We start from the raw sequence: 14,589 nt of genomic DNA, 5'->3' as shown, positions 1-14,589 counted from the left end.
ACCCTTATCTGGAGGGTTTTAGGTGTGTCTCTCACTGCATCTTAATCAGTTTCTGTTTAGGTTGGGGGGGCGGGGATGGCCATTCTTTGTGAGTCAGACAGTCTGTGTCCTGTGTCAGGGTTCCCCAAAAACATGGAGTGGACAGGTAACACAGGATTCAACAAAGGTTAGACACTTAAAATCAGTGACAAAAGACAGGGTTAACAAAATATAAAATACAAACAGCAGAACAAAATACAGGTTGGTGGAATATAAAAAAAGGCACAAAATGCAAAATGTCAAATGACAAGGAAATATAGGGCCTTGGTACCTGGAAGAGGAGAAAGGGGCAGGGGAAAACACAATGACCTCTCCCTTTCCACTGCAAGAAGATTTGCTTCTTGTTAGCTCACTCACCCCAAGTCACCTCAGCTGGGACGTGAATGCAGATCATCCATGTGGTAGGCAGGAACACTGCCACACAGCCACCACTTGTGGCACTGCTCCAGCCTGCTAGGGGTCTTGACCTTCTTGGAGCCCTGGCCTCATGTCGAGCTGCCTAGCCTCTGACTGGAGGAGCTGGAAGCAGAGCTGGGAACCTCTCAGGTCACTGCTCAGATCCTTCCTGGAGCTGGGGAGCCTCTGCTGCTGGCCACAGCCTCTCCCAGGGGATCCTGGAGCCTAGTGGGGAGCCTCTCCTGCTGGCCGCACGCCGCACTGTTGAGGGTCCCACTGCTGCCTGCAAGTCCTGCTCCTTCAGGCTCTTCTGGGGTAACTGCTCCTACCCCGCTGGCTCAGCTCTGTGAAGCTCTTTCCTTGTTATCCCTTGCTGGTCTCTCCTGAGTCAGCCTATGCTGCCCCTTTTATCCCCCTCCAGGTGACACAAGGGGCCAATCGGGACACAGGAGGGTGAGTCTCTGGGGCCTGATTGGTGCAGAAAGGGAATCCCAAATCCTCCAATCATCTTTTGCCCTTTCAATACCCCTGGGCTAGGTCACTGCCAGCTAGCCCATCACATGAGCATGTGCATCTACATGTGTACATGTTTACTATACACAGTAAACCTTGCCAATAGTGAGTAAAGTTGCTTCCTGCAAATGCAACTGGTAAATTTACTTTCAATTAGTAATGGTGCAGTAGACACGTAGCTCAAGTAGACAACTGACCAGGATCAAGTTTGCTCCTGGTCAGCTGTCTGCTGTCGGGGGAAGGATTGTTCCTTGTCCCCAGGAGCTGCCTGTTGCCAGGGTAGGCATCGGGACTGAAGCCTTGGTGGGGACTATGCCCCGCTTCCCCATCAGCAGGGAGCTCCAAGCTCCTTGCTCTGAGATCCAGACTGGGGAGTGGGGGCTGGGAGATCCTTATCACCATCCAGCTTTGTGGTCACAGAGTTATCATAATAAACATCAAACTTTGCAAACACATACTTTGTGGTCACAGAGCAGACACTGGGAGATAAGGGTCTCCCAGCTCTGGCCCTATGGTCGTGGAGCTGGAGCTGGGAGATTAAGATCTCCCAGTGCCAGCCCTGCACTCACAGAGCTGGTGCTGGGAGATAAGGATTTTCCCGTGCTGCCCCTGTGGTCACGGAGTTGGTGCTGGGTGATAAGGGTCTCCCAGCCCCAGCCCTGCAACCACAGAGCTCAGGCTGGGAGATAATGGTCTCCTGGTTCCAGCCCAGTGGTGCAGATCAGGTGCTGGGAACTCCCTGCTGGTGGCTGGGGCTCAGGAGCCTGGTTCTCACCAAGCTCCATGAGCACAGGTCTGGTGAGGAACAGCCCTATACCCAAATCAAGTAATAGAGGCATGGGGCTTGGAAAGACCTGCAGGAATGGGATAGCTCCTAGTTCCCTGCCATGATCTGCCAGTGGGGCAGCTAGCAGCCAGTCAGCTGCTCCACTAGGGCACTAGGACAGAGGGCTGGGACTTTTTCATCCCCTGCAGCTTTCCAAGTCCCCTGCCCCTGATCAGTGAGCCAGAGCCAGGAGCTCCCTGCTGTCAGGGCAGGGGAACATTGTCCCTGGCAGCAGGCAGCTGCCAGGGGCAGGTTGTAATGTCCCAGACCTGGCCAGGAGAAAGCTGTCTCCTGGCCAGGTGCCTCCTGTCAGCCCCTGGGCTAGTGCCCAGGGGGAGCCTAGATCTCCCCACAGTGGTGGCAGGGGCCCATTGTAGGGCCCCAGAAAGCAGGAGCAGTTTGCTGCCAATTTAGCTGCAAATCTGCTCCTGAGACACATGCCCAGGAGCATTTACTCGTGAGTAGTTTACTCACAAGTAAACTGATCCTGGATCAAATGCATGTGTAGATGCACCTGCTGAGGTTTAAGAAGAGTAAATTAATGTAAGGGAGCTCAGATAGTACTTCTTTACTCATCACTTCTGGATTTGGCCCTGAAGCCAGTTTCCAAATTCATTATTACTACTTTTAGCTATATAAAACTACTGTCCAGTGTTCAAATAATAGTTAGGGACTTGTGCTAAGCACTGTGCAAATACATATAAAGACATCATTCCTGTCCTTGGAGTTAATACCAGACTTACTGGTAGTAAGGGACATACAAAGCATGCAAGGATGAGTACAGGTCTAAATATATGTACCCTTGAGTATGTGTTTGCAAAGTTTGATGTTTATTATGATAACTAATACAAGAACTAGCAACTAATCTCTCATACCCTGCAAGGCATTATCTCACTGACATCCCATAGCCACTGAATAGAGCTGCACCTAGAGAAAAAGTTTCAGGGAAAGCAGCATGGGAGGCAACATGGTATGAGCAGAGCAAGACTAAAAAAGTTGGCAGAGGAGGGCAAGGCAGGGTGTATTTGCACATTTTAAATTAACTAAATCAAAGGTATACAGCATGAGCTTTCATGAGCCTGAGCTCACTTCTTCTGATGCTGTGAAAGAACATGCACACTTTGACTGGATGTTATTAGATGGAATAGAATGATTCAAATAGAGAGATTCTGGGATCCAAGTGGTACACAAAAGAGATTATTTTAACAGTTGTCTTCTGCATGAATTAAAGAGGGCTATGCAGGTGTTAGGGATGATGGAGACATGGGTTTTTCAAAAATCAAGATTAGAAATGATGAAAAAAGTTTGGATAAGAGGGTTATCATAATTGCCAAAGTTGAATCTAGTCCTTCACAAATGATAAACTAGGGAATTATCCTGGTTCATGACAGTCCCTCTCAGAAAGGTTATGCTAAGGTATATGCTTGTATATACCTTAATTACATTATTGTCTCTCCACTACTTCTCACGTTAAAATAAAAGCTATTTCAAAACCTGATGCTCTCATTCTGTGAGCATTATGAGCTCATTTTATCTGACTGATAAAATAACATCAAGTTTCAAGTGCTACACATTGGGCGCGTCTACAAGTTAATTAATGTGCGGTAACTACTGTGTATTTAGTTTAGTACAGCATTAAGCAAGTACTAAACAAATCCACAGTAACTACAGTTACTGCACAGTAGCACATTGTTTAGGTGATACTTACTGCTCAGTAACCTAATACTACTGTGCTGTAGCGTTTTAACACGGTTTTTGCCCAGCACACTGCTGCACAGTGTCATTAAGCTACACGCTACTATGCAGTATTATTAGGCTATTGTGCATTATGCATCTTGTGTAAACATGCCTATTGTGGCTTACTTCTTGTGGCTTACTTCAGTATTGGCAGCCTGACAAGTATGGTTACCATGCTTTAAGGCAGTATTGAAGTATCAATATTTTTGATTAGCTGGCTGCCAAAAACAACCTTGTTGAAATGCATGTTCCTTTTCAGCACTTTTTAATGAGCATGATGTTAGTCTTGGTATTTACAATGTATAGTAAGCTTTTGATTAAAATGCTGATGTAGAGTGGTTTTTTTCTTTTTGATAAGTTTGCTTGATTAAAATTATTTTTTATCTTTTCCTTTGTCCAGGTAGGGATGAGATCCCGAAACCAAGGTGGGGAAAGCTCATCCAGTGGGCATTATTCCAGTTCTAAGCCTGTCATTAACAATGCAGAGAATGAAAGTTTTCAGGAAGATGCCAGGAAAAAGAACAAGTCCAATAGGAAGGAAGATGAAGTTATGGTATCAGCAACTGTCAAACGACACTCAAAATCACCTGGTTCCAGTGAACGGAAGAAGAAAAAATCAATTGAACTTTCTAAGGAGGACTTGATCAAGCTCCTCAGTATAATGGAAGGAGAACTGCAGGTAAATCAGAAGTTTTCTCTCTTTTATATCTCTTATTTATCTTTTCTTTTTTGTACTCTTCCCTATAACTTTGGCTTTCAACACTGATACACAGATGTAAGACAAAGGACTAGAAAGAAGGGGTAATAAAAAGAGGCAGAAGTTGATTGAGGTAAATGTAAAAGCAAATACATCATCATTTTACATCTCTGCTAGTGCTTTGCAGATACTGAAATGTATCTTCAAACATTTATCAGAAGAGACAGAAATACTTAGAAAGGTTAGAGAGAAGGACAAAGAACAACCTACTGAGAATCAGTTTGAAAAGACACACACCTAGTGAGAAAAAAAAAGAGAGGCAATCAGATCTCGCTCCAGGCACAAGGATAGTTCTGGCATCCATGTATGTTCTTAGGCCTCATAGATTTCATAGACATTAGGGTTGGAAGGGACCTTGAAAGTTCATCGAGTCCAGCCCCCTGCCCCAGGGGCAGGAAGTCAGCTGGGGTCACAGGATCCCAGCAAGATAAACATCCAGTTGACTCTTAAAGGAATCCAGAGTAGGTGCTTGCACCACCTCTGGAGGCAGTCTATTCCAGGCTTGTCAAACGAGCTTTAGTTAAAGCACCTTTGCTGCCTGTCATGGAGTGGGCTCCTAGGGGTGCCCGTGATCTCCCCTAGCACCCCCTACCGTGTCAAGTTTGCTTCCAAGCACCCTCAAGTCTTGCCTGTCACATCTTGATCTTCAGTATAAAAGGGAGGCTGCCTTTCATCCTCTTGGACACGGTCTTCTCCTGCTGTCACTCATCTGGTTTTTTTAATGGGGTTCCTGTGCCCCCAGGCTTATGGGCAGTGTGTGGCTCCAATCACCCCTGTACCACACCCCAAGCCTTGCAGATGTACAGTATGTTGTCAGGTCTGTCTTGCAATGCCTCCCCCTTTGCTCTGGGGCTTCTTGCACTCAGGTGGGCTCAGGCGGCCTCAGCCTCACCTGGCCTCTAACTCTTCATGCCCCTTCTCTGGGGTTGGGGTCAATGCACCCCAAATGCTGTGCCCTCTCTGGTGCTGGGGTCCCCACACTACCATGGATCCCTGTGAGGCCTCCTCCAACCCCTAATAGCCTCACCCAAACCACCAGTTCATAAACCGCAAACAGAAGACACAAGCCCCTAGGTTATAACATAAATCTAAGCCATCTGGCTGTAACAACATTCACCACTCCAGGGTTTCTCCATCTCACCAGTATCGCCTTGTTCAGTCATTCAGGCCCCATCCTTTTCTTCACTTAGGCAGAACTTCCACCCCTTTGGCAGCCAGCAGGGAACTGCCTGCATGGCCTCAGCCTAGGTTTAAATGGGAGCCATGCCCTAGCTCTTCTGGTCAGTTGTCTCACAGCAGTTGCCCTAGCAACCTGCAGCTGAGCTTTTTCATTATTTCTCTGGCTGCCCTGGTAACCAGCGGCTGGGCAACCCACTCACAGCTAAGGCTCTCTCCCTAGTTGTTTTCCCTCTAAGGAGCAGGCCACCTATGTGCTCTGCGATATCCCCCCCACTTTATAGGAGCAACACTGCCATTTTGATGCACGGGGACTCTGATACACAAGACAGTGGAGGCTGTGGGCTGTGGAGGCTGTGCTAATAGCATACTCCAACAGACTTGATTATAATAGAGTCTGTTCTGAGGTGTTGTAATTACAGTGTGTTGGAGCAGCCTCCCCTCCCCCCCCCACACCTACAGGCACCCTTTATGCTGGAGACAGGGTGAAAATCAAAGACGGCCTAGGTACAACTCAAGTACTGAATAAATACTCCACCTCATTCTTCAGCAAGAATGAAGTTGTAATTGAGAACAGTGGCAGGGTTCCAAAAGAAATGAGGACATCTCAGGTGCAAGCAAAACTTACATTGTTTTGTCATAAAATCAGAGGTCTAGATAATCTTTCCAAAATACCAAAAGAACTGGCACATGAAATAGCAATTCCTTTAACACAGATCATCACTAAATCTGTCCATTGTGGGATAGTGCTCTATGACTGGAGAATAGCAAATGTAGTGCCTATTTTTCAAATCAATTTTGAAAAGTGAAAATTGAATGACCCTGGTAGTTACAAGCCAGTAAGTTTGACTTCAATATTATGCAAGGTCTTGGAACAGATATGGAAGGAAAGAATAGTCAAGGAGTGAACACAATATGGTAGCACCCACAAAAGGTCATGTCAGACCAATCTAATAGCCATTTATGACAAGAAAATTGACTTTCTAGATAAAGGCATTTCAGTGGACCTAATGTATATAGATTTCAGCCAAGTTTTTGACACCAAGCCTCATGGGGATTATCAGGCAAGATGGAGACGATGTAGGTCAGTGCTATAATTGTGAGGTAGATAAGGAGTTAGATAGATGGTAGACCAGCAGGTTATGTTGAAAGGTAAGTTATCAGATTGGAGAGCAGGTACTCATGTTATTCTTGCGTGATCTGTCTTGGGATACCTCCTGTTTAATATTTTTGTTAATGACTTTGCTGCAGGAACTAGATGGACACTTGTAAAATTTGTGGATGATACTTAGCTGGGGTATATTGTCCGTATGGAGGAGGACAAGATTATTATATAGAAACATTTAGATAGCTTTATGGAGTGAGCATTAGAAACAGCATGAAGGGCAAATTCAGATATGAAGGCTCTGGAATGGCCTTCCAAGGGAGGTGGTGCTCTCTCCTACCTTGGGGGTCTTCAAGAGGAGAGTGGACAGATATTTGGCTGGGGTGTTATGACCCCACACTCGTTCCTGCAGGGGGTCAGACCTGATGATCTGTTTAGGTCCCTTCTGACCCTAAGCACTATGAAACTATGATGTAACAATAGGAACCGTAGATTCAAAATGGAGCTCATAGACTGGAGATAATGAAGAAAGAGACAACTGCACTGGTTCTCTTCCTAAGATCCTCTGAGCACCTAAAAAACAAATTTCTTCTCTACTACTGCAGTGACTGAGTATAATTGCTGCCTTTGTCTTCCTCATATTTTAGCTGTGGCTTGCTGTAGGGTGTTTTGGGTTTTGTAATGTGCTTTGTGGCTATAGTTTGTGAGGGCCTAGAGTGGATACATTTTAGGTCTTTGGATAATGAGATTCAGGGGACTGAACTTGATGGTCCACACAGCTTCTTCCAATCCTATGTTCCTCTGAAGAATGCTTGTGTGGAGATCTGTATCTGTCCCTGGATCTGTTGCAAAATCCTGTATAACATTTTGAAATTGATGTGTGGTTGGTTTGATTCATATGACTCAAGCTTTTGACCTGAATAGGAACACCATTAGCGTTTAATCTTTGTTTCTTACTTTGCTGAAGAGGTAAAAAAAAGAAGACAGTGGTCCACCCATGTTCCTATTATTTTCATATGGAATTATTATCCCATTACAAGTGACCCTCATCATTTTGCAGGGGATACGTTCTCGTATCCCCCGTGAATGGTGAAATTTTGAATAAGGCACTGAGTTCATGAATGCAGACTGCATTCATTAACCCAGTGCTTCTGGCGGCTAGCGGAGGAGGGGACATGGCTCCAATGTCAACAGCAGGAGCATGGCAGCAGAAGCCTGGTGGCAGCAAGCACAAAACTCCCAAGGAGGTCCTGTAAGTGTATAAAGTGCATTTAAAAAGTGGGTTTGGCATTTGCGAATATTTGAAACCACAAATGTTGAACCCGTGAATAGCGAGGGTTTCCTGTATTCTTATATGGGAAATTAGGACCCTCCTTCTCAGGTAGCAGTATCCAAAGTCCCCAGCCAGGAACGTAGTCCCATTGTACTAGACAACGTTCCTTATTTATTTGAAAACAGACCATATCACAGAACTTAGGATCTACTATATCTGATTGTTCTTGTGAGAACTGTGAAGCTAAACTCGTTCATATTTGCAGAGTGCTTCTTGACCCTCAAACAAAATATATTGTTAAAGTGGAAAACTATTATTGGTTGTTAATTCATAGGATTATGAATATATCTTCTGGAATCAATGTGAGTTATTTACCTGGTTCTGATAAGTCTGCTGAGTTGTAAGAGTGGACAAGCCAAAGAAGCATGTCTTGAGATAAGTGTCTGGCTTTGGGACCATAAATAAAGATGAGCCAAGCTTCCAAGGCAGGGTGAATATTATAGCATTAATTCCTGGCTGTCACAGTTTGCCAATGCTCTGTATCATTTTATGTATTTTCCTGTTCAGAGGTGTAGTCATCTCTAGTGGCTTGACTAGTGTTTTTTGTTCATAGACCCAAATAGATACTGGGTCTAACATTGTATTCACATTTTCTAGATTATTCACATTTAACAATTGCATTCTTTGTTGCCATGGGTTATATTTTTTTATAAAGAACTTTGCATTTGTGGACTAGTGAGATGTCATCTAGGTCTGTCAGTGTCATTGTTGCTGTTGTCGTTCTTGGGTGTTATTGATGTGCTATCAGTGTTGAATTCTCAGGAACTGCAGTGCCGGCAAAGTTGCAGCTAGGAGATCCCAACACTAATCTTGTCTTAAAGAACAACCACAGGCTTGATTTGGTGGCAAAGATTCAGCCGGATTTATTGTCTGCAAGTACAGCCCTAACACATTTTGGCCTAACAAGTACATTGGACCAGGAACTAAGGCATTTGAACTTGTGACAAGATAGTCAGCAGTCAGCAAAGCACCATGTAGGCTCCCGCAGGCTGCTACAAAGTTTTTCTGCTGTCCAGTTAATTTTGTATACAATGATCAAAATAAATTCAGTATTGCATTACATCTGTATCTTGAATGTCTCAAATCATCCTGTACCATGGGCTGTTCCCATTCCAGCTTTATCATCCTGGTACTGGATTATCCTAGCTTATATCATCATCTCTCCTTCCCATCCTTGGCATGTAAGCCTGCCAAATTTTGTTTATGTGAGGAGTTTATGCATTTGGTCAGGTTTATAGGTAAAGCCAATTCTGGCCAATACTTTAGCAAACAAAGCCTTTGTATAAGCAGCACATACTGATCAATGCTCCAGCAAGGCCAAATGAGACATGGTCATACATGTTTCAAAATAGGGAAGGTTCAGATCCTGCCTGCATTTTATTTTATAGCTATTTAAATACAGGCACACCAAATGTTCTATGAGCCAACATGACAAGATTTTGTTGAAAGAATAATCGACAGCTATGCTTGAGTTATCCAGTGTCTTTGAAAAATAAAAATTGTAAAGCCTTTAACATGTATTAGGCAATCATGAGAAAAAGAGGCTGTAGATTACCTGTCATCCAAATGACCATACTTTTAACAATGTAACAACTCCAGTACTACACCATATTGCTGTCAGTGTTTATCTGAGCTTTTTCAACGGGCTTTGACCTCCCAGCTCCTGACCCAGAGAAGTGAAAGTAGTAACAAGCTATAAGGATATGTCCTAACAGAAGTGTTTGTTCATAGGTATCAATGGGGAGTGGGGGGTTACTACGTGTGTGTATGACCTGTAGTACGTTGCCTGTGTTTTAGTTTCTAGAGTCCAGCTAGATCCTTGACATTGTCTGTCTTCAAAATTCCTGGCTTGGCCATGTCTACTTACTGTGTTTAGAGAAGAACAGGTTTTCATATACTACTAAGAGCACTGGAGCCTAAGTCTCATTTAGGAAGAAGAAACCTAAGAAATCAGCAGGAAAAATAAATTCATATACAAACCAGGTTTCAGTAAAATCCTTCCCAAAATATAGGAAGGGTAGAGTGTGCCAGAATGAGAAATAAGTACAATGAACTCATGACAGGAACAAATTCAAAATTAGTTAATAAAACAGCTATTCTTCCATACTATCCTTTTGCTTACACAAAGTAAACAAAGATGACATTGTCTTTAACCACTTAATGCAAAACAGTTACACAGTAGGTGTGTCTACATGTGTGCATTTACTGTGCATACAAGTGAACATCTACATGTGCATGCCCATATTGTGCAGTAAACACAGCAACTTACACCAACTTGAGCATCATGCAGGTATCAAATTTACGCCCAATTAGTTACTGTGCAGTAATGCACATGTAGACGCCTTACTGTGCAATAACACTGTGTCTGTGGACTGACTTGGGACTATTCCCAAGTCAGCCCAGGCACAGTGTTAATGTGCTTTAATGCCTGCATGTAGATGTCAGTCTATTCCCATTTACTGCACCGTAAATTTAAGCCGGCATAAATGCATGTGTAGACTCACCCAGTATGTGGAGGGCATTTCCCCACTAATAACATAATAGAATATCAGGTCTTTAAATAATTCAGCTCTGATTTAAAACCATAAACTAATTTACCAATAAAAGAATTAAAGCACAATGGTATAATATTTATCTGCATGACCAATACAATATTTTGTACAGTGACACAGAAAAAAAGGTATGGATTACTAATACAGAGCAGCCTAGGCAGCTTGGATCTTTCCTGTTAAGGTGTAACTCTATCTGTGATACACATGCTTCAGTCTGAGAATGTATATGTTTGTACTGGCAGGAAAATATTCCCTCTATACTTTCCAAACAGCAGCTATTAATCTACAGCAATACCCACACTGAGTTTAAACATTTCCTGATTAGGGGCCTGAAAGGAAACAGGAAGCAGCGTGTACAAATTTTTACCAGTTTCTCTTATATTTCAATTTCTTAGAAAAACAATAATAAAAGCTCATTTGCAAACACACTATTCCACCAGGAATAGTTAGGATATTTTCTAGGAAAATCATTTTAGGCTAGGCTTTGTGTCTGCTGCCAGACAGATGTAGATTTTAAGCTTTGGAGAAAGGTTCATATACTTCACACCAGTTAAAGTGGAAACAATTTTCAACTCAAACCCCTAGTTATATTCTATTTCTCAGGTGTAAAACTGGCACGTATTAGATACAGCCAATCACTTGGAGGAGAAGGTGGTGATTAGGAACAGGCAGCATGGATTCACCAAAGGCAAGTCATGCTTGACAAACCTGTGTGGAAAGCAGTGGACATAATATACCTTGACTTTAGGAAGGATTTTGATACCCTCTCCTACAGCATTCTGGCAAGCAAGCTGAAGAAGTATGGGTGGATGAATCGACTGTAAGGTGGATACAAAGCTGGCTGGATTGTCAGGCTCAACGCATAGTAATCACTGGCTCATTATTTAGCTGGCAGCCAGGGTCAAATGTAGTGCCCTTTGGTGTTAGTCCTGGGGCCAGTGTTATTCAATATCTTCATTAACCATCTAGAAGATGGGGTGGATTTCACCCTCAGCAAGTTTGCAAATGACATCAAGCTGGGGGGCGTAGAAGATACACTGGAAGAGAGGGCTAGAATTCAGAGTTCACCTAGACAAATTGGAGGATTGGGCCAAAAGAAATCTCATGAGGTTCAACAAGGACAAGTGCAAAGTCCTGCACTCAGGATGGAACAATCCCATGCACCGCTACAGGCTTGGGGGCTGACTGGCTGGTAAGCAGCTCTGCAGAAAAGGACTGGGGGGTTACAGTAGACAGTAAGTTGGATATGAGTCAGCAGTGTGCCCTTGTTGCTAAGAAACCTAACAGCATACTGGGCTGCATTAGAAGGAGCATTGCCAGCAGATTGAGGGAAGTAACTATTTTCTCTATTCTGCACTGGTGAAGCCACATTTGGAGTACTGTGCCCAGTTTTGGGCCCCTACTACAAAAAGGTTGTGGACAAATTGGAGGGAATTCAATGGAGGTCAACAAAAATGGTGAGAGGGCTGAGGCACTTGAGTTCCGAAGAGAGGCTGAGGGAATAGGGCTTATTTAGTCTGGAGTAGAGAAGACTGAGAGGGGATTTAATAGCAACCCTTAACTACCTGAAGGCTGGTTCCAAAGAAGATGGAGTTGGACTGTGCTCAGTGGTGGCAGATGACAGAACAAAAAGCTATGGTCTCAAGTTGCAGCAAGGGAAATTTAGGCTAGATATTAGGAAAAACTTTCTCACTAGGAGGGTGGTGAAGCACCGGAACAAGTTATATAGAGAGGTGGTGGAATCTCCTCCTTGGAGATTTTTAAGGCCTAGCTGGACAAAGCCTTGGCTGGGAAGACCTAGTTGGGGATGGTCCTGCTTTGAGCAAGGGGTTGGACTAGATGACCTCCTGAAGTCCCTGCCAACCCTGATTTTCTATATATAGGTATCAGTTGAACACAAAGTTTTATTGATATATTTACAATTTTAAATCAATTTGGAAACCTACCAGTGCCTCAATCATTATAATAAAACAAATTCAAAATACTCATATATTTTGGCATTTGATTTTGGTTTTTTTAATCATAGAACATCAGAGCTCCCCCTGCCTCCTTTGCTTACCAGGATGCGGGTCCAGCTACAGCTGTCTTCCCAGCTGCTTTGTGGGGCTGAGCAGCCCTGATATGCCAGTGCCCTGCCTCTTCCCATGCCATTGCCCCTCACTCCCAAGCCTCATCCCTCCCCACCCCCAGCCCTGCTGGTGGCCCCCAGTCCTGATCCACAGCCCCCCATCCCCACCAGTGCCCCTCACTCTCAATCTGCAGGTTCCTGCCCCACCTAGCCCTGCTGGATGGGGCCCCCAGCTGCTTCCCTCCTCGCCCAGCCCAGCATGGCCTCATAGGCTGGTGGCCTGTGTGGACACAGTGGGGACAGCCTTCAGCATGAAGTGCATGTAGTGTACCTCATGTGGAAGCACAGGCAGTGCCTAGGGCACCAGATGCTTCCCCAAGATACTGGTTGGGGCTGGGGCTGGGGCTGGGAAGGACCAGTGCCATGTTCTGCAGCAGCAGCAAGAAGCCAAGTGCAGCTCTGGCTAAGGCCATGCTGCAGGGAGCAGGAGAAGGACAAGGGGCTCCAGTTGGTTTCCATCCTGCCTGGGCCAAAGTGGGGCAGCTGTGGCTGAGGTAGCTCTGACTTGTGCGGGTGGCAGCAGAGCAAGTCCAGGCCCTGTGCAAGATGAAGAAAGGAGGGGACACCTGTGGCACCTCCCACCCTGGGCTGGAGCTCCCACAAGGCATAAGGCAAGCTGGCCACAGCATCCCCTCCCACCCCGGGCAACATTTCTTGGCTGCCCTGTCCCTGCCCTTTAGAACATTGGCACCAGCCCCAGTGCCACCAGTGCAGTCATGAAGCTCCCTGCTGCCCCTGAAGGACCCCCACCCCACACTTCCTTCTGCCTGGAAGGGCAGGTGCCTCTGGGCAGGTCCCACTGGCAACAGTATGGAGCTGGACTCACTGGCAGCACCAAGTGCTACGTCAGACACCCCACCCCCTGGCACCCAGACACCTTTCCCAGCACTGGCAAGTACCTGCCCCATCCTCCCCCAGACCCATTCCATATACACATACTCTCCACACACCCCTGCCACACGCACACACACATATGCTCCCCACACACATATCTTGCACCCCTCCCACACAGTCCCCAGGCCCTGGCCCTCCAACCCCCACCCCACAGACTTACCTTTATATAGCCTCTGGGGCTGCTTCTACCTGTGCTTTTCCATGGGAAACAGAAAACCAGGAGCCTTGGTGATCTCTCCAGTCCTGCCCCCATACCAGACCCAGCTTGTAAGCCACAGGGGGCTGGGGAGGGGGCTCTGTGTAGACCCCAGCTAGGGGGGCATCTCCCCCTGCCTGCCCTCCCCTGGGGCTGCCATGGCAACCAACTCTGGAAGCTTAGGGCTGGATGCAAAGCAGGGTCTGGGGTGACAGTAGGTGTTAGGGGTGTGCCTGACAGTCAATCAGGGATGGCTCCACTCAGCTGGGTTCAGCTGCCTGTGGCAGTGTCTGGCACAATGGGAGGCATGTGGACACATCCCCCTGCCACCTTCTGGCCTGGCCACTGAAGACATTTGCCTGTCTTCCTTCCTCTCCAGGAGGAATACGAGTTTTCTTTGCTCTCAAACCAATCTCTGCAGCTAATCTTTGCAGCTTAGAAAAGCCTGCAAAAGTTGGATCTATTCCACCTCAGGATTTTTGACTGTCATGTACTTCTTTACCTGAGTAAAGAAATAATCTGTCTATTGTTGACCTGACAACATGTATATCTATATGACATGCCGTCTTCAAGCACAGGGTGCATGAAATACAAGAGTCCATATAGTTTACACCTAGATTTAACACAAGTTATCTGCCCTGAGAATTCTTTAATGAAGACTGATCTGATATAGCATCACTTTAGGAGCTCAATGTGTAACGAGTAAATATTACAGGAAGAATAGGCAGAAGTCAATCTATCACTTAAGGCATGATTAAGTAATTCCACTCACATATGAAGGAAGCATTTTCCTTCATAGATTTCATAGACATCAGGGCTGGAAGGGACCTCGGGAGATTGAGTCCAGCTCCCTGCCCAAAGGCCAGGAAGTCAGCTGGGGTCATAGGATCCCAGCAAGATAAGCATCCAATTTACTCTTGAAGGTGTTCAGTGTAGG

The 14,589-nt window shown here is 45.4% G+C and overlaps 1 protein-coding gene across 2 annotated transcripts in view; it reads left to right on the top strand.

Annotated features, from left to right (window-relative positions):
- FILIP1 (filamin A interacting protein 1) overlaps positions 1–14,589 on the top strand; it is a 201,596-nt gene that overhangs the window by 83,327 nt on the left and 103,680 nt on the right. For both annotated transcript variants that reach the window (XM_019537651.1, XM_019537650.1), the window contains exon 2: positions 3,912–4,190. In XM_019537651.1, the coding sequence (XP_019393196.1) occupies positions 3,918–4,190 (273 nt within the window). In that variant the 5' untranslated portion in view covers positions 3,912–3,917. The remainder of the gene's footprint in view (positions 1–3,911; positions 4,191–14,589) is intronic.

Source organism: Crocodylus porosus, unplaced genomic scaffold, assembly GCF_001723895.1.
Source record: "Crocodylus porosus isolate Cpor-Errol unplaced genomic scaffold, CroPor_comp1, whole genome shotgun sequence".
Lineage (NCBI taxonomy): Eukaryota > Metazoa > Chordata > Crocodylia > Crocodylidae > Crocodylus > Crocodylus porosus.
Note: the sequence above shows the minus strand (reverse complement) of the source record. Positions and strands in the feature narration are given on the sequence as shown.